Source organism: Aspergillus nidulans, chromosome VIII, assembly GCF_000011425.1.
Source record: "Aspergillus nidulans FGSC A4 chromosome VIII".
Lineage (NCBI taxonomy): Eukaryota > Fungi > Ascomycota > Eurotiomycetes > Eurotiales > Aspergillaceae > Aspergillus > Aspergillus nidulans.
In genome coordinates, this window is record NC_066264.1 from 4586796 (window position 1) to 4610763 (window position 23968).

General features: G+C 48.6%; 10 protein-coding genes across 10 annotated transcripts, besides 1 other annotated feature; 8 read left to right on the forward strand and 2 right to left on the reverse strand.

Annotated features, from left to right (window-relative positions):
* Nucleotides 1-23968: part of a sequence feature (contig 1.3 1..127977(-1)) that runs on past both edges of the window.
* On the forward strand, nucleotides 148-2802 carry spb1 (rRNA methyltransferase spb1; the record flags this gene model as incomplete). Its single annotated transcript, XM_652604.2, has 4 exons — nucleotides 148-165; nucleotides 227-376; nucleotides 433-2128; nucleotides 2179-2802. The coding sequence occupies 4 exons, from the start codon at nucleotides 148-150 to the stop codon at nucleotides 2733-2735; spliced, it is 2421 nt and encodes an 806-aa protein (XP_657696.1). The 3' UTR covers nucleotides 2736-2802.
* dot1 (histone methyltransferase DOT1) lies at nucleotides 3143-4705 on the forward strand (the record flags this gene model as incomplete). The annotated part of the gene is made up of 2 exons (XM_652603.1): nucleotides 3143-3684; nucleotides 3742-4705. The coding sequence occupies 2 exons, from the start codon at nucleotides 3143-3145 to the stop codon at nucleotides 4703-4705; spliced, it is 1506 nt and encodes a 501-aa protein (XP_657695.1).
* On the reverse strand, nucleotides 5085-5824 carry ANIA_00090 (ATG16 family protein; the record flags this gene model as incomplete). The annotated part of the gene is made up of 3 exons (XM_652602.1): nucleotides 5085-5243; nucleotides 5309-5673; nucleotides 5740-5824. 3 exons carry the CDS (start codon nucleotides 5822-5824, stop codon nucleotides 5085-5087), a joined length of 609 nt encoding a protein of 202 aa, XP_657694.1.
* On the forward strand, nucleotides 6076-7086 carry rab7 (Rab family GTPase rabS; the record flags this gene model as incomplete). Its single annotated transcript, XM_050611073.1, has 6 exons — nucleotides 6076-6225; nucleotides 6284-6337; nucleotides 6400-6495; nucleotides 6549-6728; nucleotides 6778-6925; nucleotides 6977-7086. The coding sequence occupies exons 1-6, from the start codon at nucleotides 6196-6198 to the stop codon at nucleotides 7084-7086; spliced, it is 618 nt and encodes a 205-aa protein (XP_050469339.1). The 5' UTR covers nucleotides 6076-6195.
* Nucleotides 7702-9423, forward strand: ANIA_00088 (uncharacterized protein; the record flags this gene model as incomplete). The annotated part of the gene is made up of 5 exons (XM_050611074.1): nucleotides 7702-7821; nucleotides 7884-8261; nucleotides 8411-8483; nucleotides 8546-9075; nucleotides 9394-9423. The coding sequence occupies 5 exons, from the start codon at nucleotides 7702-7704 to the stop codon at nucleotides 9421-9423; spliced, it is 1131 nt and encodes a 376-aa protein (XP_050469340.1).
* On the reverse strand, nucleotides 9449-11788 carry ANIA_00087 (PH domain-containing protein). Its single transcript, XM_652599.2, has 2 exons — nucleotides 11065-11788; nucleotides 9449-10999 (listed from the first exon to the last, which is right to left on the reverse strand). Exons 1-2 carry the CDS (start codon nucleotides 11302-11304, stop codon nucleotides 10028-10030), a joined length of 1212 nt encoding a protein of 403 aa, XP_657691.1. The 5' UTR covers nucleotides 11305-11788; the 3' UTR covers nucleotides 9449-10027.
* On the forward strand, nucleotides 13530-15748 carry ANIA_00086 (glycosyltransferase family 15 protein). Its single transcript, XM_652598.2, has 5 exons — nucleotides 13530-14228; nucleotides 14294-14692; nucleotides 14742-14828; nucleotides 14878-15274; nucleotides 15329-15748. Exons 1-5 carry the CDS (start codon nucleotides 13957-13959, stop codon nucleotides 15668-15670), a joined length of 1497 nt encoding a protein of 498 aa, XP_657690.1. The 5' UTR covers nucleotides 13530-13956; the 3' UTR covers nucleotides 15671-15748.
* ANIA_00085 (uncharacterized protein) lies at nucleotides 17135-19531 on the forward strand (the record flags this gene model as incomplete). The annotated part of the gene is made up of 4 exons (XM_652597.1): nucleotides 17135-18567; nucleotides 18636-18764; nucleotides 18832-18923; nucleotides 19005-19531. 4 exons carry the CDS (start codon nucleotides 17135-17137, stop codon nucleotides 19529-19531), a joined length of 2181 nt encoding a protein of 726 aa, XP_657689.1.
* On the forward strand, nucleotides 19950-21371 carry ANIA_00084 (Ran GTPase-binding protein YRB1). The gene is made up of 5 exons (XM_652596.2): nucleotides 19950-20000; nucleotides 20054-20347; nucleotides 20483-20741; nucleotides 20795-20923; nucleotides 20978-21371. Exons 2-5 carry the CDS (start codon nucleotides 20075-20077, stop codon nucleotides 21043-21045), a joined length of 729 nt encoding a protein of 242 aa, XP_657688.1. The 5' UTR covers nucleotides 19950-20000; nucleotides 20054-20074; the 3' UTR covers nucleotides 21046-21371.
* On the forward strand, nucleotides 21606-23249 carry ANIA_00083 (TATA-binding protein-associated factor taf30; the record flags this gene model as incomplete). The annotated part of the gene is made up of 8 exons (XM_652595.2): nucleotides 21606-21741; nucleotides 21795-21859; nucleotides 21998-22038; nucleotides 22289-22440; nucleotides 22573-22721; nucleotides 22781-22921; nucleotides 22979-23099; nucleotides 23161-23249. The coding sequence occupies exons 2-8, from the start codon at nucleotides 21851-21853 to the stop codon at nucleotides 23247-23249; spliced, it is 702 nt and encodes a 233-aa protein (XP_657687.2). The 5' UTR covers nucleotides 21606-21741; nucleotides 21795-21850.

A 23968-nucleotide genomic window follows, 5' to 3' on the forward strand; every position in this document is an offset into this window, starting at 1 on the left:
ACTGAACTAGCGTCGATTCGGTCGATAAGTCCTTGGATTTTTTTCTCGCCGATAAACTGGATTCTTCAAGAACAAGCCTCATATCCAGGTTAGCTCTGTCGTCCCGGGTTCTTGTCGAGTCCGCGTCTGGACACCCGGTATCTCACAATGGCGATCCAAAAAAAGGTATTCAATTTGGTTTAACGGATGTTTTCCGGTAGGAGTTTTTTATGCTGATTTTTCATAGCACGGTAAAGGTCGTTTGGATAAGTGGTATCGCCTGGCAAAGGAAAAGGGATACAGGGCAAGAGCAGCATTTAAGCTGGTACAGCTGAATAAAAAGTATGGCTTCTTGGAAAAGAGCAAGGTGTTGCTCGATCTTTGTGCTGCACCAGGTGTGAGTACACCAGATATTTGCTTCTTTGGCCGAAATTAAACTGACCGTCCACCAAGTCATGGTGTCAAGTCGCCGCAGAATGCATGCCCGCTCAAAGTCTAATCGTCGGTGTCGACTTGGCCCCAATCAAGCCTATCCCCCGAGTTATCACCTTCCAACAAGATATCACAACTGAAAAGTGTCGCGCCACTATTCGGTCGCATCTTAAGCACTGGAAAGCGGATACTGTCTTGCACGATGGTGCTCCGAACGTCGGTACGGCGTGGGTTCAGGATGCTTTCTCCCAAGCGGAACTGGTGCTCGAATCCCTAAAACTCGCTACAGAGTTTCTTGTTGAGGGTGGTACATTTGTCACGAAGGTCTTCAGATCCAAAGACTACAACCCTTTACTTTGGGTTTTCAAGCAGCTTTTCATGTCTGTCGAAGCGACCAAGCCTCCGTCCTCTCGAAATGTGTCCGCCGAAATCTTCGTTGTCTGCCGCGGTTACAAGGCACCGAAGCGCATTGACCCCAAGTTCCTTGATTCCAAACATGTCTTTGCCGAACTGGCAGATCCTACTCCCAACAATGAGGCCAAGGTTTTCAACCCTGAGAAGAAGAAGCGGAAGAGAGAGGGTTATGAAGAGGGCGATTGGACACAATTTAAGGAGATCCCTGTAACGGAGTTCATCAACACCACAGATCCGATTGCGATTCTCGGTTCGTGCAACAAGCTTAGTTTCCAGCAACAACCCGGAGGAGACCTTGCTTTAGCCACTTTGGATCGACTTCCAGAAACCACCGACGAGATCAGGAATTGCTGTGAGGACCTGAAAGTTCTGGGTAAGAAAGAATTTAGGAACCTTCTCAGGTGGCGTCTCAAGGTTCGCGAGAAGTTTGGACTGGTAGTAAAGAAGGGACAAGCCAAGGATGATGAAGCCGAAGAGGTTGCCGAGATTGCTCCTATGGATGATGAGCTTGCAATCCAAGAAGAACTTCTCCGTCTTAAGGAAAAGGAGAGTGCTAGAAGTAAGAAGGAAAGGCGCAAGGAGAATGAGAGGAAACGCAAAGAGATCGTTCGAATGCAGATGCACATGACAACTCCTATGGATATTGGAATGGAGCAACTGGGTCCCGGAGGGGAGGATGCTACATTTTCTCTCAAGCGCGCTGAGAAGGCCGGTGCGGCCGCTGCCATGGCATCAGGCAAGGAATTGGCTGTCATTGAGAGCGAAAGCGAAGAGTCCGAGTCCGAAACGGAATACGATGATAGCGATGATGAGGGGGATCGGTTGGAGAGAGAACTTGACTCGTTATATGAGCAGTATCAGGAACGCAAAGAAGACAAGGACTCGAAGTTGCGAGCGAAGAAAGCTCGGAAAGACTACGAGGCGGACGAGTGGGAAGGATTCTCTGACTCGGACAAAGAAGGAAGCGATGACGAAGAAGACGAAGCAAAACCCAACGTTCCTGTTGTTCCTACCAATGGTGCTCTATCCAATAACGCTGCACTGTTCTTTGACCAGGACATCTTTCAAGGTTTAGACGATGTTGAGGATGAAGAGGACGAAGCAGAGGGCACAAACAACATGACTGTTGCGAACGAGCGGGAAGAGCAACAGGAAGAGGAAGAGGAAGAGCAGCCGAAAAGTGAAGCTGCTCCTGAGAAAAAGAAGAAGGTCAAGGAAACGGCAAATAGTAAGCCGTCTGAAGACTCTTCTGATGATGAGTACGAGGACACGGATGAACCGCGCAAAAAGAATGGCCAACTCGGTAAGTAACGTCGAGGGGTTAAGAAAGAGCTTATTCTAACTGATTTTCAGACATTGATATCATTACGGCAGAGGCTATGGCACTGGCTCAACAAATGGCTACTGGAGAAAAGAAGTCACAAGATGTGTTCGATGACGGATTCAACCGCTATGCGTTCCGAGACGTCGATGGTCTCCCGGAGTGGTTCCTCGATGACGAAAATAAACACAGTAAACCAAACAGGCCAATCACCAAAGCAGCCGCAGCCGCAATCCAGGAGAAGTGGCGCGCTATCAACGCACGGCCTATCAAGAAGGTGATGGAGGCCAAGGGCCGCAAGAAGTTCAAGGCAGCACAGAGGATCGAGAAGTTACGCAAGAAGTCTGCCTTGCTGGCGGACGATGAAACAATGAGTGAGAGAGATAAGGCGCAGGCGATTGCGCGAATGATGAGCAGAGCGGCCAAGAAGAAGCCCAAGCAGAACGTGAAACTGGTCGTTGCCAAAGGAGGTAACCGGGGTATCTCTGGCCGGCCTAAAGGCGTCAAGGGCAAGTACAAGATTGTGGATGCGAGAATGAAGAAGGATGTGCGGGCTCAGAAGCGCTTGGCGAAAAAGAAGCAAAAGTGAACTGTGAAGTGAATGTACATAGACTAGCTAGAGAATCTGATACCCGTGACCGCAGCTGTATACTGAAACGCACACTTTTCGATGATTAAGACCCAGAGCCACGGGAGCGGGAGCGGGTACCTACCCAAGTACCCTACGTATGACTAAGAGTGGCAACGCAACTATCATGGATCGACTGACAGGGCTGCTTTCTTGACTACCATTTGTCTTACGGGGTTGGGGCTGGATTTTCGCATTTGCTCACGCTCTCTTTCCCTTCTCTCGTTACATCTGTGGCTTGTCGTACATATGTTACCCTCAATAAATTATTATTAGTCCATGTTCATATTGACGCCTTTCTTTTCGTCTAGTCAGTTTTTTACCTTCATTTTCTGAACTATATCCCAGCCGGCTGCGACAACTCCTCGATGGGAGGCTTCGATTACCTCCAAAAAGGAGGGACAGGCTTTACTCTCCAAGTAAAAAAGCCTCAGATTCGCCGAGTAGTTCAAACGCGCCCTGCTGCCCCTTCTCCCTCCGCAAACAAGGCGACGCCTCGAACTGTTCCCTCCGGGCCTCAAAAGAAAACTCCAGAGACAGCCAGTCGGTCAGTTACGGGAGAAAGAGGCTTTTCACCTTCAAAGCGACGGCTGACACCATTACGCAACCGTAAGCGCCCGACTCCTGAACAGCGGCTGTCCAGTGACGATGACGATGACGGAAGCGATACGGATACTTCTCTCGAACTACGTAAACGTGCGAGAACTGGCGAAAGTGCAGAACCGGATTATGGGAGACGGCTGCGCTCACTGAAGGCATTCTCTGGCGACGAGACGAGGTCACTTCCCATTGTACACGCTTCGGAGATCACGTCTGTGCAGAAGCCGGGAAAGTTCAAGCCAGCTTTCGAGAATATGAACCAGACTTCCGAAATATTTCTTCAATATCCCAGTGCGACGCCAAAAGAAAGGTATGCCTATAAGTTGGACAGAGGCGTCTAGTTGGCTAATATCATTTATCGGGTTAGATATGAAGCTGTGGTTCCACGCGACGACGACGAATTTAAGCCCCTCGACGATATTGTTCAGGTTATCGAAACAGTAACTCAAGCGTATATACCAGAAGACGAACTGGACGAATTCAATAATGAGTCTACGGGAATCAAACGAAGATTACGGCGAGCGCTGGCGCGGGGTTCTGAGCGTGAGTTTCGCGAGTCGGTGAAAGACTACAATGTTGCGATTGAGCGGCTCCGACGAAGCGGTAGTATCGCGAAAAAATTGGACGCCACCTATCGGCTCAGTCTTCCGCACGTGGAACGCATCCTAACTCAGATCTACTCCCGAACAGTATCCCCGCGGGTTGATTCTCTTCGGCAGTACGAGAACGGAACGGACAATGTCTACGGAGAACTTCTCCCTCGATTTATTAGCACGATTTTCAAGGAAACCGGGCTAAAGTCAAACCATGTTTTTGTTGATCTCGGCTCGGGTGTTGGTAATGTGGTCCTGCAAGCAGCTTTGGAGATTGGCTGTGAGAGCTGGGGTTGTGAAATGATGCAGAACGCATGCGATCTCGCGGAGCTTCAACAAGCGGAATTCAAGGCACGTTGTCGGTTATGGGGTATCGCTCCAGGCAAAACACATCTTGTACGAGGCGATTTTCTCAAGGAACAGAGTATCATCGACGTACTAAAAAGAGCCGACGTCGTTTTAATAAACAACCAAGCGTTTACCCCCCAACTCAATAACGAGCTCATCAACCATTTTTTGGATATGAAAGAGGGATGCCAGATCGTCTCTCTCAAATCTTTCGTCCCTGTCGGTCATAAGATTCAGTCACGGAATCTCAACTCACCTATCAACCTTCTGACAGTGAAACAGAGGCAGTATTGGTCTAACAGCGTCAGTTGGACAGACGTTGGAGGCTCTTATTTCATCGCGACCAAAGACAGTTCTCGACTCAAGGCTTTTTCGGAAAGCCTGGCTTAACAAACTATTTTTCGCAATGACGCTTCAAGAACGTTATCCTGGACAAATTTGGTACACTTGTATAAACCCTTTTTTTTTTCGTTATACAGACTTTTGGCTGGAGGGACATACTTTTGGACTACATAAACAAGATACCACTACTAAATCGAATATACCATAGACAGCGCTCATCGCCCACTGTGATTTATGATATATGACCCCGTTTATTGCACCTTGCCACATGCAAGCATGGTAGAAGCAAAGCTAGCGCAGAGTTTCTCGTCTCGTTTTTTAGAAAAAAAAAACCATCTATCCAGTTAGATATCTTTCTAGTGTGGAGGTGAAATATCGAGAAGATTAGAAAGCGCGTGTCCAGAAGTTAGTAGATAGAAGTCGGGTATCATGAGAATTGGTAAGCATCATTCATGGCATCTGCCTCCTTTCCCATCCGGGCCATCCAACGATCAATCAGTTCCTGATTCTCCTTCTGTAGCCGGTTCGACCGCTCCTCAGCCATATTGAGCTGGAGCTCAAAAGTTGCGATCTCGTCTTGGAAACCCTAATACAACGGGTGTCAATACTCCTCCGTCCATAAAACTCATACCAAGGAATAGGGTACCATACCTCCAACAATTTCGCTTTCTCTCTTAATTCTTCATCCCTATCCTTCAGTCTAAGCTGCAGGTGTGTGATTTCACTTTCCATCGAACTGATCCGCTTGCCGTTTTGGATGTTCCTCCTTCGCAACTTCTCCAATTCTGTTGTTACGCGTGCTAGCTGTTCTTCGAGTTCCGAGCGAGATCGTTGCGCTTCGGCTAAATCTGCCCGAATTGCGAGTATTATGTCCTGCGGAGAGGGCCCTGATGCCGGAGACGGCTGCTGCTGTCTAGGATCGGCGACTGGAGTAGAAAGTGCCGATCGCTGAGCGTCGCTCTGGAGATCCGAAACTGCTATCATTGAAGACGCCGTTCTATCGGCGAGCTGGCTATCTGGAGCAAACGGAAAAGTCAGTCGGCTGGGCAGCCATTGGGAATTGGATACTTAGGTGTGCGTACAAGCATTGTAGATAGCGACGTTGGCCTTCTCACGCCGATCACGAGCTGCCAACGCCGCCGCGTACTCTTCCCTCCAGTGAGCCATACAAATCACGACAGAAGGTCATGGGGTAAAGATAATGCTCAGGGACGCATCGCAGGGCGCAACCAAGCGAGGTTTCAATCTTCTAAGATCGCTCTGGTCAGAAACCGCCGCGATGGGGCAGGCTGCACTATATAAGTGCAATAAGGCTAAAACAGACGACCCCTCATATCTTTAAGTGCCTCCCCCGTCACACCGCTTTCATCATCAGGAGCGGAGATCCCAACTACTACTCCTCACCATCGCCTCTCCCAACTGATTATCATCTTGCGTCGGCGCCGGTCCTTGAGCCTACAATCTCTCGCTTTTGGGAACTCTTATCGGTCTTTTCTAAAATTTTGCTTTGCGCTCTTATTGACTATCCAGCCACAACCATGTCATCACGGAAGAAGGTCATGCTGAAGGTACCTTACCCGCTGTGCCACTACGCCGCTGTCCTGAGCTGACTTTTATCATTTCTAGGTGATTATTCTCGGAGACAGTGGTGTCGGTAAAACAAGTTTGATGAACCAATATGTCAGTTACCTTTTATTCCCAAGCAGGGCTCGTTTCTCCGCTCACACCGATTCCCCAACAAGGTCAACAAGAAGTTCAGCGGAAGCTACAAGGCTACAATCGGTGCCGATTTTCTTACAAAGGAAGTTCTAGTCGATGACCGCCTAGTAACGATGCAGGCACGTATTCACGGTACCGCATGTTCCATTCACAAATTAACCAAGTGGAGTAGATCTGGGATACCGCCGGGCAAGAACGATTCCAGTCATTAGGAGTTGCATTCTACCGGGGAGCTGACTGTTGTGTCCTTGTTTACGATGTGAATAACTCCAAGAGCTTTGAGGCACTTGACAGCTGGCGCGACGAGTTTCTCATTCAGGCTAGTCCGCGCGACCCTGAGAGTTTCCCATTCGTAAGTCGTCATCGGGCCGTGGTTGCGCTCGGCTAATCGTGCTTTCTAGGTTGTTATTGGAAACAAAATTGATATGGAGGAAAGCAAGCGGATGATCTCTTCTAAGCGAGCCATGACGTTTTGCCAGTCGAAAGGAAACATTCCGTATTTCGAAACTAGCGCAAAGGAAGCTGTCAACGTCGAACAAGCTTTTGAAGGTATTTCTTTTCAGTAGTGTTACACTGGAACATTGCTGATATCCGCCATAGTCATTGCTCGAAGTGCTTTGGCTCAAGAAGAAGCTGAAGAATACGGTGGCGACTACACTGATCCGATCAACATCCACGATACTACCGAGCGCGACGGTTGCGCCTGCTGATTACGGCTACCGTGCTACACTCTTATCCTTGTTTGATGGTTAAGGTATGTTTTTTTTGTTCTGCCGCGCTTTAGACACTGTCTGCTCGAAGCTTGAAGAAATGCGATTTACCATGAGCGTATCTGTATATCCAACTTCGGCGTTCCTCGTTTGACACTTCCACGTCTTTTTCTCGTGCTGGTTCGGATGATTCGACTGCGCTCTGCTCTTGATGTTTTGTTCTATATGAGGGTATAGTTACGGTTTACTAGGAGTCTGGAATATCATCATTACTATTTGACAACACCTACGGAGTAGCAGTGATTGCGTGCATAAGGGGACTCCCCGTGACCCCGCAGTAGTTCGGTGGACCACCCACGCCTTGGGACCTCTAGAACCATCTCCATATATAAACCTAAATTTATAAATATGGCTGTGGACTTAGAGAGTAGTCTTTTATTAATATAAATGTGCTAGTTACTAAAGCAGACAGTCGTTGAAAATGCCGTGGTCATGCGCTGCGTATCTCACCGCAGCGGGCCACCTCCATGATTGCGACTGATAACGCAATCTCACGCACGATCGGCAGCTCCAGACTCTCATCTGAGCGCAAACCCTCAGGATTTTTGGATCTCAATGGAGACTCCGTCGAACGCAAGACGCTCTGGACTAGCCGGTACCGCGAGAAAGACCCTGGGCATCTGTCTGCTCCTGGTAGTGGTGATACTATGGACCGCGTCGAACTTTCTGGCTAGTGTAGGTATTTGTCCGAACTGTCTTGGATTCTCAAACAAGAACTCTCACACTCCTTCTCACAGACTCTCTTCTCGGATGATACGTACTCCAAACCGTTTTTCGTCACCTACCTGAATACCTCAATCTTCATCCTGCCACTCTTCACAATCGTCTCCAGCAGGCTCTGGAGTCTCTTCCGTGCGGGGAAATTATACCAGATCCAGTCATTTGAAACCCTACTACAACGCTTTGATTCCAGTTATTCAAGCGCTGAATCTGAGCGCATTCTCAGTCATGACCATGGCACTGGTCCTGGCGCCGATTTTGGGCATGGGCATGGGCATGATGGTTCCGGAGCGTGGAGCGCTTCTAGGAGAGGTAGTGTGGGTAAAGGTCATAGAAAAGAGAAATTAGGTCTGAAGGAGACCGCGAAGCTGAGCTTTCATTTTTGTTTGTTGTGGGTGAGTTGTTCCCTCAATCGAACTTTTGCGCCGTGCTTTCATTGTGGTGAATAATGGCTAATGGAGTTCCACTAGTTTACTGTAAGTGATAGGGTGCCAACATGGGCCTTCCTGAAATATGTGTTGATCAACTGCATTTTAAATGCTAGGCAAACTACTTCTCAATGGCATGTCTACAATTTACTACCGTCGGCAGCACCACAATCCTGACATCTACCAGCGGTATGTTACTTAACCTACACATGAACCCAAGACACACAATCTTAAATAATAACCTGCCCCAGGCGTATGGACCCTAATCTTTGGCGCCGTGCTGCGCGTCGAGAAATTCACCGGCCGCAAATTTCTCGGCGTCATCGCTTCACTGCTAGGCATAATCCTCATATCCCGCGTCGACCTCTCCGCAACCGACGACCCCAGCGCCGGCCGTGATGGCAGTGGAAGCACATTCCCACCCAAATCTGCCGGCGAGATCGCCCTAGGCGACGCGATGGCCGCTTTCAGCGCCGTAATGTATGGCGTCTACACGGTCGTGCTGAAGCGACAAGTTGGCGACGAGTCCCGCGTCAACATGCAGCTCTTCTTCGGCCTAGTCGGTGTCTTCAACATGTTCCTTCTCTGGCCCGGTTTCGTGCTTTTGCATCTAACTGGTGTGGAGCCCTTCGCCTTACCCAATACCAGGAGAGTCTGGATGATTATTCTCATCAACGCGCTCTCCTCTCTCCTTTCCGATATCTGTTGGGCGTATGCGATGCTGCTTACGTCTCCGCTCGTTGTGACGGTGGGGCTTAGTCTGACGATACCCCTTTCGCTGGTGGGCCAGATTTTTTTGCAGGGGGAGTATGCAACGCCCTTATATTGGGTTGGGGCGACGATTGTTTTTGTTTCCTTTTTGGTTGTCAATCATGAGAATCAATCTCAAGAGGCTGTGCAGGGGTATGATGTTCTTCCGGGGGACGAGAGAGGTGATTAAGTAGTACATGATAATTACGCTAGAGAAACTTTTCTGCATATTCTATTATGGTCTTCAACAATTGTTGGAGTTATGGCGCTAGGGGCTCAAATCACATACAGACGTAAGGTCTTTGTTTCTGGTGCGTCTGCTTTTAAGTTACACTAGACTACATTGCAGATTTACGACGAAGCACGATACAGAAACTAGATGATATATCAGACTCTTAAGAGCAAGAATTAGTTAAATAGGTACCAAATAGAAGTACAATTTGAAATTCAGAAATAGCCTATCAGTCCGATCCAGGTCACTAGGAACAATCCGATCGAATAGACTAATAAAGAATACAAAGCCCACCAATGCAGGAAGAGATAGCAGCAGCGATAGGAATATGTATAGAGAAAGGGAGAGAGAGAAGTAGCTCAGGCACCCACCCGTCCTTTGACGCCAAGCTAATATCAAGACTATGTAGAAACAAGAGAACGTAAGCGTAAGCTAACTAGATACACACGCCTGATTGCGTGAAATCATTATCTGGTTACCTGTAACCATGTAAGAAGTGTTAAGAAAAAAAAAAGCCAAAAGCCAGCAACTGATGTGAGTTAAAGCCATGGGATATGGGGTATGTTATATATTCAAATCAGAAAGATAAAAGAAAAATAACGAGCGGTGGCAGCGATAAGGGAGGGAGGACTTATCGAGAGATCGATGGGAAGGCATGGGAAGCGATAGGAGATATGGGTAAGGAATGGGGGGATTAAAATAGGAAAGGTGTACCGCGACTGAGATGCATGGGTTGAGTATTGATGGTTGATTAGGGAGCAGCTGCTGGCGCCAACTTGTTCCGAGAGACGATGATGCTTTTTAAAGCACCTAGCCACTTGGTAAGGGACTCTTCGTCGGAAGTAGAGAGTCGGTATATCTTTTCTTCTGCAATGATTTGGAGGCAGAAGTTCTTGGACCGCGACATCGGATCAACTTCCGTGACGTCAAAAATTTGCGCCATTGGTATTATTTTAACGGCAGAGTATTCCTGCTCGTCTTTATAGAATGCGAGGCTCTTTGCTCGTAGTACAACCCATAGGCGTTTCCAATGTCGCACACCCCCTTTGATCTTGAGACACTGGAGATATCCGCTGCAAATAACTCGTTCAGGGTCGCGCAGGCTCCCCATCTCATGGATTCTACCGGAATCGCGCGCAAATGTAGATTGCTGTACTGCTGGCGCGGACGAAGAGAATTCATTGATGGAATGTTTAGACTTTGAGTGCTCATGGCCGTCAGGTCCATCAGACCATTCAGAATAGGAGGTAATATCATTTGCCGAATGGTCCTGCGGAGCAACAAACCTCCTTGGAAAATTACCAGAAGGCCTCCCACGACCAAATTCAGGGGAGCTGGCCCTTTCTCGAACCTCAACATCAGAATGGTCGGTGGTGTCGTAGATACGCTGCCTGTTCATAGCCGCAGAATCCTGGTTTCCCTGTCTTTTGGACAGAGCAAGAAGAGCCTCCTCATCTTCGTTTATACGACTCTCAGCACGTATCCGTGCAATCCAGTCCTCCATATCCTTGTCCGACAACGCCTGGAACCGGTAATTCTTTGATGAAGTAAAAATTGCAAAGACGTGTTGCCGGTGCGAACGGTGCGACTTTATAGGCGCAACGGCTGTAACCTCGGAAAGTGATATCGATGCTCGCAGTCGGGTCGCTTCTTCATCCTTGTAGACAGATAACAGGTTCGGCCGGAGAACAAGGTAGGCAGGTTTCCAGAAGGCTCTGAATACCTATATCAACCAAGCCAGTCAGCACAATTCGCTTCCAGGCGCGAAATTCCGCGGAGGAGACTTACATGTTTTGGCTTCACCCGACGGTTTACTTTCTTCGACTTCAGAACCCGATCAAACTCAAAGCTCCCGTTTTCGTTAACGGGAGAGAATGTATCGAGATTCATAACGTTACTGCGGTGAACGGCGGGGTTTTGCATCGGCGAGAGGAAGGGCTGCTGTACCGTGCCGTCAGGGAGATGTATCGCCGGGGTGCTCGGCCCCTCAAAGGCCAACGGACCAGGTGCCGCGCGCATTTGATGCATGGTATGATTGAACTTCGCTTTATATGGGACTCCGTTTCATATAAAAAGGTTATCAGTAATCGAAGAGCCGAGGAACAAAGTGCTGGCGCTAATAGAATCCTGAGCGCGCACCGCACAGGTGCACATCTGGGCCAAAGGAAGATCGATGGAAGCAGGCCCCCATAAAATAGTTTACGGAGGCCTAAGTGACGGGCCAGATCACAGGCAGAAACAAACAGAATGCGTCTGGCTGGTAGGAACAAAGCAGTCTAGGATTTCGTCAAGAGGCTGTGTCGAAAGGGGAGATGGCGGGCACTGAAAGTCCAGAATAGGCCGTGAGTTGGCGCCTTCTTTTGCAGGTGTCAATCGTTTTGACTTCGTTTCAGCTCTACAGCCACTGGAAACGCAAACCACCCGGTCAGTCAGACGTCATTAGGCAAATTCTAGAAAGTCTATTCTGACCTGCCTGCGACCGCCTCGAGCAAATCTGAAAGACAATAATACGGTGTATAGGCAGCGCCATATACGTAGATCACAGGCAGAGACATACTCCGGAGTAGATTCAAGACAGGGCCTTTCTATTTTCAACTAAACTACTTTAGGTTTAGTCTGGTTTAGCTTCCGCGTCTTGGCCAGGGACGGCTCTTCAACGGTCACCTCCTTCACCATACATATAGAGAACGAAATGTACAGACAAACCTGACACATAGAATCGATTGGGTGTGGATCACCACTGTCCAGTCTCGAGTTCAAAGCCAACTATGTCGGACGCATGCGTTCACCGGTCTGAAAGAGCCCGTTCTCAGACTGAAGGAACATTTAGGCGCCCTGCATCCTTTTGGCTGAATTGGAAAGCGACGCTTGGTATGAGGGACGGCCCTTGGAGATGCGTCCTTAATTGAAGTCGCCTTTGACTCATAAGATATCTATCCATTGACACTTGACACCACGGTTCGGCATGTCTCGACAATTGTTACTCTATATTTAGCCGGAGTTGCCTCTCCAACATTTTATAGGCTGGCTTCGAGCGCTATACGACTAGTCGCAAGGGACCAGAAGGGCTCAATACTGTGGATGAAAATCGTGAGCTACACAGCCTCATATTGCACGAAAGTCATGATAAAGCACAGTAGCTTGAGGGGTTGCACCAAGCCCTAATGAATCTATGCACGCATGCGATATATGCATATTCCCCAGCCTTTGCTCAGATATACATACTAGTTGATCACGTCCAGATGGCACTCCTTTGACCGGTAACAGTGCATTTGATGGCATGAAAGTTTGTTGATTTGGATGAATGCAGCAGAAAGACCACATTTTGTACAAGTCACGTGGATTGTCTGGAATCCCTGGGTTCTGATCCAGGGTTCTTGATGGGTCGTGGCCTCTTTCTTGACCAATCCCAAGGTAGACCTTTACCATAAATAAGTTTTACCGTACCTTACCGGGTTCTGGCCATTCCAGACTCAACAAGCGATTGTTGATGGCTGACCTTACAGAGTACGTAGAACTACGGAATAGTACTTGCGGTATACGCAGTCAAGCACTGCCAGCTGGCTGTGCAAAAAAGGTGCTAAAAACTGACTCTCCCCGCAGCTTGCTCAGAGACCGAAAAGTGTAGGCAGAAATAACTGCTTTGACAGAGTATTAGTACCTTAGGCTCTCCCGGTGTACGGATAGTCGAATATCATGACGGCGGCGCTCTGAGATATCGTGATAGGTACACCTTTAGACCCTGAGTGATACCGCTGGTTATCCAAGAGTTTGATGAGTGAATAGTTGTCAGCCGGCTCAGGCGGCTGTGTCCGCTAGTAATAACTACTGACAGATAGGCGGGTCAGGGGGGAACTGAATGCAGGGTTTCTTAGCTTGAGCTTTGAGGACAACGTGTTAGTTGTCGGTCTTGAAGTCGAGGAATTTCAAGAGCCCCAACAACTGGGACGAGGAAAATAAGGACCTGTATGATCATTTCATACTAACATTGGAATAAGCACCTTCAAAGAAAGTGAAAGTGGCCGTAGTAAGCGACGAAAAAGTAGATCTCTAGAGGTCGATTTGAACTTACGCGGTTGTGTGAGGAACAAGATACGGTAAAATACCTTACAAGAGTTTCAGCGCCGGTTGCCAGCGCCCGCCTCCTTACGCTTGGCGACTGACCTTCCACCATCCCCGTCCGTCCCCAAAATCAGCAGCCTCCTTGGTCTACGACCTGGCCTCACCACCATCTTTTCATTCCGATTGATGATTTGGTCGCCGCCTCAAATCCTCGACCTCCGCGTTCAGGATCAATCTCGTCCGCGTTGGTATCAACGCACGCCCTGCCTAATTCGTCTCTGTTCCGTCAACTGAAGCAAAGCTGCACAGAAAGGAGGCTTGCCTCCGGCCGCTCGTTCATCTACTTTCGCATAGAACCCTTCCTCCTCTCCGACTCTGTGCGTCTGTCTATAGTCACGTCGTTAGTGGTATTGTCAGTATTATTTTGCTAGCTCGCTGCCGACTCGGACCGCCACGAAACCGTTTGCTCGCGTGCGGCTATTTGACTTGGGGCGAAATCTTACGAAGAGTTAGCCGTCTGATCTGAAGCGTCCTCAAATCTGGGCTGGTGCGCTACACTGTTGATAGAGATCTGACATTGCTCTCGCGAGTCGACGCAGCGTGGGCACCCTTGCACCCATGGGCGTCGTTCAACGAGTTCGAAAATGGTTGCCCTCAACACCGAGTCTTCCCCTTGATGACTCGCCGTACGAAAAAGGCCACAAATCCTCGAGATTTGCATTTTTCAGGCGCAGGATACGGTTGAAGGGCAACTCCTCTGTCTCGATACCCTTGGGGTTTGTTTTATTATTTCCATGCATTGTAATAGTTCTCATTTTACTACTTTTCGTCCGACATCCGTCATCCCCAGGAGGTATATTAATACCCGCGGGCACACCGCCGTCTATAAGGTTCGTGATATTTCTCAAGAATTTCGGTTCGTGCACCTCACGTGTCTAACTATCCCATTTTACAGGAAAATAAGTGAGAAATACGACAAAGTTTTCGCGACGGGCTGTCAGCCCATCAACACCGATACACCCCGAGCGAACGCGGCTTTCGTCGTGCTCGCAAGAAATAAGGAAATCGATGGCGTTATCCAGTCAATGAAGTCGATCGAGCGACACTTCAACCGCTGGTACCGCTACCCTTATGTTTTTCTAAACGACGCCGAGTTCGACGATAACTTCATAAATACTGTGAAGAACTATACAAGTGCGCCCGTTGAGTTTGGGAAGATCGATGAGACAATGTGGGGTTACCCTAGTTGGGTCGACCACGAGGTTGCTAAAGAAGGCATCCGGAAACAAGGAGATGCCGCAATCATGTATGGAGGTATGGAGAGCTACCATCACATGTGCCGCTTCTACTCTGGGTAAGCCACCTTCGGACAGCGCTTGCCGTCAAATACTCATCCTGCCCAGGTTCTTCTACAAGCACCCGCTCCTCCTGAAGTACGAGTGGTATTGGCGTTTGGAGCCCGAGATCAAGTACTTCTGCGACATCACCTAGTAAGGGCTTATGAATCCTTGCGCTTTACTATGACTCACATATAAATAGTGATCCTTTCCTCAAGATGGCCGAGGCCAATAAAACGTACGGATTCACCATTGCTGTGAAGGAACTTCGCGAGACCGTGCCGAATATCTTTCGCTACGCTTCAGCTTACAAACGAAAGAACAATATAAAATCCCAAGGACTGTGGGAGATGTTTTTGGAACCCCGCGAGGAACCAAATCCGGAGGAACAGCAACCCGAGACTCTCCCTGAGGAAATTCTTATTACGGAGCCCGGTGAGAAGAACGAAATTGATCCCGAAACTATGGAGGGAGAGAGTTATAACATGTGCCATTTCTGGAGTAACTTTGAAATTGCGCGCTTGGACTTCTTCCGGAGCAAAGAGTACGAGGATTTCTTCGAGATGATGGATAGGAGTGGTGGTTTCTGGATGGAGAGAGTAAGTGTCGCTGTTCTTCGTTCTCTTTGCGTCCAAGACTAACGCAGCTTTCAGTGGGGTGATGCTCCCATTCATTCCCTCGCTGCTGGTGTGCTTCTGTCACCGAGTGACATCCACTATTTCCGTGACTTCGGTTACCGACACACCACGATTCAACACTGCCCTGCGAACGCACCTGCCCGACAACTACCGCGCATTCCGTACCTTGAAATGACGACCGAGGACGAGAAGGAGCGTATTGAAGAGGATGAGTATTGGGCAAACCCCGATCCTGTAAAGGAAAATGGAGTTGGCTGCAGATGCCGGTGTGATACCGATATTGTGGATGTCGAAGGCAAGCAAGGCAGTTGCCTTGCGGAATGGGTGGAAGTTGCTGGAGGGTGGGCATCTCCATAGACACGGCTCGCCTATAATATTCGTTGTATAATCTTCACGTCCTCGTTTCCATACCTACTTGATCGACCATGAGCATATTGTCTTTGGAGTTATTTTTTCTTTTTGCTTGAGCCTATATGTAAATTGGCTGTGGGGTTGTGGGCGGCGTTTTTCACGGATCTGACGACTTCTTCTCTGGAAGATGGCGTGGCTATCATCACCAATATCGCCAACTCATATAACGTGCTTCGTATGTTCAAGGACTTCATTCACCTCTTAAAAAACCCGATTATTCTTGGTCTTGGAGCAAGTGGTTGTGTGAAAGGTTGAGTGCTTGCGCAGCGAACATGATTACCTCTTCATATACTACGCAAAATGGACGGCTCTCGTGGGTCGAAGGCCTCAGCTCGACCCAAAACCGCCCTTGACTTCCGGATACATAGCTCAGGTGTGTCGAATGGAGGGGACGAGTTAGGTCAAAAGCGGATAGACAGTGGACGGCTTGCTCGGGGCATCTGCTATGGAAAGGCAGCTAGGCCTTGCCGAGCACTCATTCATATACTTCGATGAGCCCAATGCTCTTCAACTTCAGCAAGTCGTTTTCGGTATGTGAATTTCAGTTTCATGGATATTTACAGTAGTAGCTGTAAGCGTACAATCATGCATACTAAAGCTCATAGAACCAGCATTTCAACCTTTGTAATCACGGAAGCAGCTGTTAATTCAGTAAAACTGCGGCTTACCTAGAACGATGACGAGCATATTAACACTTCCATTATTTCCATATTCCCCATAAGACAGATTCACTACGACTCTCATTAGGTAGGTTCCGACCATTGGAAGTCAACCACAACTGTAGTCATGTGCCCCGCTGCAACTTGACTGCTTATCTTCTGCTTCCTTCCACCTGCATACATACCTCCCTCACTCCATCTCTTCTTTTTAACTCAACATCGATCTTCGAAACAAAAGAAGCATACAAGACCAAGATCTAATAACCAAGCCCACTGCATCCCATTAACGGATTAGGCGAGTTTTCTTTTTCTTGACTTACTAGCTCGAAGCACCTGACTCTTTTGGTTCCGCCCGGCTCCCCTCCCCCTCATCCAACAGCCGCCTAGCTTGTCATCGGGCATCTGCCTATTAGGCTGAGCCTGTCGGATGAATCTCATAGTTGAAGTCCTGAACACGCAATCACTCTAACTCTCGGCTTCAAGTATATTCATTCATTACCACCTGCACCCCTGTGGGCTAAGTCGTCGACTACTTTGTTCGACCTCGAAGCTCTCCGCTCCGCTCTACTCCATCTGACCCGCTTTGATCTCCGTTCCATGGCATCCACTTTCTGGCGATATGGCTGACTCTTCAGAGCCTCCCTCCAGACGTTCACATACTGCCACGGACACCTCTCATCTACAGTATCCGACCCTGCCTCCCTTAAGTGGCTCGGTTGAGGAGTGGTTATCTCGCTCGAGACCTATCAGTATGACGTCAACGCCGCCGGCGGATCATCCACAACAACCGTTGAGTGAGAGCTGGGCAACCCTGAGTGCGTCGGATGCACACTCCGAGGATGGGGCTCCTTCCGAACAGACGGATACCGGGTCTTTGATTGACCCAAGCGTGCCAGACGATGTGGCAAGCCTTGACGAGAGATACAGCAGTAGCGATGACATAGATGCGCACTCCGAGGATTGTCCAGATAACGAAAGCTATGACTCCGACAATAGGAGTGATATATCCGAGTCTCAGGACCTGCGTCTCAGGTTTCCCCAAATAGGATGCTCCATTGATGACAGTAATCTCACCACTAAAACTGCTCTTTACAAAGCCACCGATTCAATTCAGTTCATCGAACCCGACAAATGGCCTGATGGTGAAAGGGTGCAGCTGAAGCATACGATTCGGTTGATCGATGGGCCTGAATCTGCGGAACTGGGAGATAATCTTACCAATCTGCAAGACTCAACCTTGATGGTTACTCTTCAACAAACGATAATGAAGAAGAGCATCAACACCGATAGGCCATTCAGAGTGCTATACCTTGGAAACTCTGAGTTTCGTGGCATTATCCTTGACAAACTGGGCGATGTCCTAGTTTCGAGTACTTCCCGCGACTATGAGAGCAGCTCAGCAGAGTCATCGAGATACCACGTGGTTCCCACTTCGTTCGGCGCAGGCGCTTTTCCTAACTTCGCAGAGCTTCTCCCGATTCATTTTCAGCTGATTGTGGACGAGTGTCTTGAGGCCACTTCCGAATCTCACATTGACAGACCTAGAGCAATTAACTTGAAATTAAAGAACCGACCTGCATGTACGTCCCACTGGACAGGAACCGAATACGGCATATCATCATCCACTGAATGGACACTGCCGGATATGGCCATCTTTTTCCTGTCCTCGCTGGATGATCTTGCCGCTGTGGAAACTCAGAAGCTGGCGCGTATGTTCATGGAGCGGCACGGCGTACCGGTAATGGTTATCTCAGAGAAACCACTGTGGAAAATGTCCCGGGAATTGGTTCCGATCAATCACCATAGTCTTCACATGTGCTTAGAGTCCCGCAAATCGTCCACAGGGAAAACCACAGTCTTAAAGCGGTATCCCATTGACCTGAACACTTTTGAAAGCATCGCGCCATGTCAACTAAACAAAAACCTGGCTTCATTAACAAGCATTTGCCCCAGGAAACATTTCAAGTCAAACGCAGAGGTTCGCGACAACGTGCGAAAGATATCGCAGTTCGGCCTCAAGAATATCACTCGGAAGATGTTTCCTTTACCATACTTGAACAACGATACTGACTTAGCATTCGTGCTGCGTCTCATCATGCTTACCATCTTATCCACTGCAACCCTAGCTCTCGGTTATATAGCAACGAACGCCATCGCAGTCTTGGTCTCAAGCTTCGTCACGCGGTCAGTAACTTCCAGCCAAAGTAACCCTATTTCCAGCGTATATACAACCAGTGTTCTACCGACGGCAGGGCTCAAGAAAGCCCCATCGTCGATTCCTTCGGCGACGCGCGACGTTCAAGTTTTAGGACAACAACCCAACAGCTTATCCCAACTTCAGCATTTGATGGGTGGAGCTCTGTCAAGCACTGCAACGTCAGGTTTGTCCGAGGAATATGAAATTCAGGTAGTAGGCGATTGCCACCTCGTGATAAAACCACCGACTAGGTCATTAGGCGCAAAGAAAATGCCAAAGTTCAACGTCCAGGTTGATAGACGTGGCCAGCCACTTCAATATGAGCTCTCCCGGCTGTTTGAAGGTGTGTATTCACTCAAACTAGACCGAGCGGAGGCGTACGGCCTGGTCAACGTGACTATCACCACCGAGTCCAAACCACCAGTGAAGCAAATGGTCTTGGTGGATTTGGGAACACCATGGCTGAAAATCGCGAATTGGAAGCGTGCCGCCCAAAGTATCACATCCGAACTTGTTCGAGACGTCGGTACCGCACAGACGGGATTATCAGAAGTTTACGGTCGAATCTCCACTGAACTTCAAGTACTTGCTGGAGATGTGGTGAAACGGACACATCTTCTTCGACAAAAAGCAAGCCTGCTCCGACGGGAATCCCTTCCAGTATCAATCAACACTGAGGTTGTCCTATCTGCTTCTACTCAGCTTTCTGAAACTCTTCGACGAACTGCTATGCAGCCCTTTCTATCCGCCTCTCATGTGCTACGATGTCACACAAAAAAGGCGAACATTGAGGCTGGACAAATCATGAGCACCACATGGAACAAAATTGGCGCTGGCGCACAACAACTGAGCTTTGGGGCTATTAAGGAGCACATCCAAAACGCGCGAAAGTCGAAAACCCTGGACAAGGCTCACAAGAGGGCTCGACGTTTGATGAAACGCACTTCATAGGTGCTGTAGATGTTTGGATAGAGCTATGAGTGGGAGAAGCGCGTGGCTCTACGCATCTCATTTCTCTTATGTTAATTTGTATGTGTTATGCTTCGACTCACCTCTTTATATGTAAGGTTGGGCTTGGTTTCAAGCAAGTAGTACTGGCCAGGACGGAATCAGAGATTTTCAAGGGACCTGGTGTCTTTTATTATGTAATAACTAGTAATGGTTCGATTCTTCTTCAGCATGTAATGCCTGTATGTTTCTCGAAAGTGCTCCGCAGCACAGAGCTGTCTCATAGTTGTTGTCGCTGTGAGGGGTGAAATGAAAGAACTAGCAACCTTTATTGCCTGAGGCCACATGCACGAACCAACCCAACCCACTTGCGACCAAAACCAGGCCGCCCATAATTTTCCCCTCCTTCTCTCCCTCCTCAGTGATACCCACCTCATAGAATCTTCTGTCTTTTAAGAATATCCATTCTCAGGTAAACGTTGCGGACATATTATATCCGAGTAATTCAACTCACCAGAAACGCAGTAATCCAAGCCCATCTTCAACATGTCTGACGTCGCTGAGACCAAGCCCGACCCCGCCACCAAGGCTCAAGAGGAGACCAAGCCCGAAGAAACCACCACCACCACCGAGCCATCGAAGACGGAGGAGGTTAAGGAGGCCGCTGAGTCTGCTGCTGAAACAGTGAAGGATGCGGCTACAAAGACATCCGACAGCGTCTTCTCCATGTTCGGTGGCGGCCCGAAAAAGGAGAAGAAGGAGGAGGAGGATGTAGATGAGCCCTCTGGTTCCTCCAAGGCTCAGAAGGCTGAGGATGAAGTATGTTTTTCCTTGATCTTTTCTGCATATTTCCTTGCTTTCTTCTGTTGGTCTGGGATTCTCATCCCGTGCTATCAGGGGTAGCGATTTGAACACAAACTATAGACAAGAGCTGACATTTTGAACCACTTATAGGAAGAGGCTCCCGAGTCTCCTGATGTTCACTTTGAGCCCGTCATCCGTCTCACCGAGACTGTCGAGGTCAAGACCAACGAGGAACTCGAGGAGCAGACCTTCAAGATGCGCGCCAAGCTGTTCAGATTCGACCGTGACAGCAAGGAGTGGAAGGAGCGTGGTACCGGCGACGTTAGATTGCTCAAGCACAAGGAGAATGGCAAGACTCGCCTGGTCATGCGCCGAGACAAAACCCTCAAGGTCTGCGCCAATCACTACAGTAAGTGTCTCTGGACAATCCTCCATTCAGGGCTGGTGCTGACAAGAACGCAGTTGTCCCCGACATGAAGTTGAGCCCCAACGTCGGCAGCGACCGCAGCTGGGTTTGGAACGCTGCTGCCGATGTCAGTGAGGGTGAGCCTGAGGCTCAGACATTGGCCATCCGGTTTGCAAACAGCGAGAGTACGTATCTTTGTCACAAACAGGGCGTATGCGCTTGCTAATATGACACTACAGATGCCAACCTTTTCAAGGAGGCCTTTGACAAGGCCAGGGAGGAGAATGAGAAGCTTTTCAAACAGTAGACTTTGTTCGCAGCGCTTTCAAGACTCACTACGAATGTTCGGAGGCATATTCTTAACAACATACTTGTACCTTTTTATCACAGCGAGTTTGATGAGATCCTCATTAACTCGAAATTTCCCCTTTTCCCACACGATTCCCAATCTACATTTCCCCTGAACTTCACTCTCACCACACTTATGTACGCATGAATGAGGAAGCGGAACGAAGATTCTGCTAATGGTTCCTCAATGAGCCATTATTGGCATACCCCCGTGATGTTAGGCAGCGCCGTCAACTGACGACAGTTGCGGTTGGTTGTGCCCAGCGATTTGGCTGTAGATAGACGCCCTATCCATCAAATATACAATCAAAATCTCGATAATCTTAAATTGAGAGTCCGACTGAGGAATTTGTGGCTGCTGGGGCGTAAAGGGCTGCGTAGATAGCAAGATCCCCCACTCGAATACCTCAAACCTCTCGGATGTGTCTCTCTCCGCCCATTCTTGGGTCTGCGTATTCTCTGCCTCCCCTCACGCGCCCACCACGACGCCTCGATCCTCCCTGACTGTCTCCAACCATCAATTCGGCCTTACTCTTTGGATTTACTCGCCAACAACGCGCAGTTTGGAAGCTTCCTCTTCTCCTAATCGCGCGGGGTTACTGGAACTCTCGGCCGCCAGCTTTTCACGCCGCCAACGATATTCTCGCCCTAGAAAGTCGCATCCCCGAAAAGGATTTCAATTAAGGGGCAACTGACAAAAGCGCCTAGTTTCCTCTCATCGTCTTAAATTTCTCAGTGCGCGCTACTTCGAGCTCATCATCACCATGCCCGACGTGAGTTCTCCGACGCTATTGCTCCATTCTGGTCCCCAGTCTACGGCGGTACAGCCGCCAGGACTGGATATTATCTCCTTTTATGGCCTGATATTCCCTGCTCTCGCATCTCGCTAACAAACACGTTCTATCATACAGGTTAAGAGGACCGTCAAGCTTGTAACCGAGCAGCACGTCATGTACGTTAAACCCATCCTGTCACTTCATCTCCGTGTCGAGAACAGCCCGATCCACAGCCAACTCTTCCCCTCCTGTGTCAATCCTGCCGTCAATTTCACCGGTCATGCGAAATTACTCCTTTTCCGCGCGTTATGGGCTTTATACGCGGTTTCCTCGACAACTACCCGTGTTATATGAAACATCGCATCATGATCTTGGGGATAATATATGGACAAACTTGCTGATTGCTTGACTTTCGCGCCTTTACAGTAACAAGGACTCCGGTGTCGAAGGTTTCCCTCTTCGATCATGGTCAATCGAGGTGTATCTCCTCAATGAGCATGGGGAGCAGGTGCCAGCCAATGTCTTCGACAAGGTGACTTACTCATTACATCCTAGTTTCGGAAACCGAGCGACTCAAGGTCAGTCACTTTCCCTTTGAGCTTCTGTGGTCTTTATACCCTGCTTTTATCCCGATTCTCATTACAGGGAGAGCTCGGATGATAAACGCAACATACTGGATTACTACAGCTAGGGCTAACCTGGAACGATAGTATTCAAAAACCCACCGTTCAGAATTCAAGAAGAGGGATGGGGTGAGTTTGATATGCAGATCGGCCTCACTGCTGCGGACAACAAGGAGCACTTCATCGCACATGATCTCAACTTTGCGCAATCGCGTTATGAGTCTAAGCACGTTATTGTACGTCTCGACTGCTTCCAGACAGACTCTTATGTCATATATGCTTACATCTTCTGTAGACGTTCAAGAACCCCAAGCCGGCTTTATTGGCGGCGCTTCGTGAATCTGGACCTGTTCCTGGCGATGAGAACGGAGTGAAGTCGAAGCGCTCTGCAGGTGGAGAAGAAGGATCCAAGAAGAAGAAGCGAACGGATAAGAGCGTGAGTCAATGAAAATATAGAGACTGAAATGTTGACGTCTGACATTCTTACTCCCAGGTTGACATGGATAAACTAGCCGATGGTCTCCAGCGACTGGGGGAAGATGACCTCCTGCAAGTGGTACAAATGGTACACGATAATAAGGCCCCTGATTCTTACACCAAGAATGATGTCGAGCGTAAGTCCTCCATTCCAGTCAGATCTAGTCCGAAAAACCAACCACTAACCACATCTAACAGAAGGAGAATTCCATGTCGACCTCTATACACTGCCAGACCCATTGATCAAAATGCTTTGGGAGTTTACACAGGAAAAAGGAGCTCTGTAGTTTTTCATGTGTCTCGTCTCCTATTTCCCTTTCCTCTTTTATATCAACAATGAGCTTCAGGTCCTTCTTACGCCGTGCTCAACGTGCCGGTACTCCACACTACCCTATCCAACCGTATTTTGTACCCTCATTCTTCTCTTTTACTTGGCCTTTTGTTCTGAGAGTTCCAGACGTCCATTTTGCAATTCTCGCATATTGACTATTCATGTTATCACTGGTATTCATTCTGATTTACTCTCTAAACTGGATGTTCTAGAGGAATGAAGGGCCATCGTCATGGTGGAAGCTCACAACATGTTGGTTGGTGTCTATTTACTACCCTTGATCCCATCTAGGAAATGGAAGTACATTATTAAGGTTGATCATCTTTCTGTCTCAATATATATGTCAGATGCCGTCTGTAGTCACTTACCTTTGTCCTTTGTCTTTTAGCGTAAGGTAACTCCTAATGTAAAGAAAGCTGCTTAGAAACCGTCTTGTCTCGGTCTCAAGTTACACGCTTGCACGGGAAGGGTGTTTGGGCGACATATTTCGGCTGTCTACCTTACCATCCTGCTTGTCTGGCAGTGTAGGTGTCTTTTCGCTCCCTTCATCGTGGTTTGAAACTATCCCTTCAATGGGCGTATTGTGAGGTTCAATGTAGTATGCTATATCCTTGCGTGTACTTAGAACTTAGTAAAAAAGGAATGTTGTACATGCTTTAGATACATATATATCTT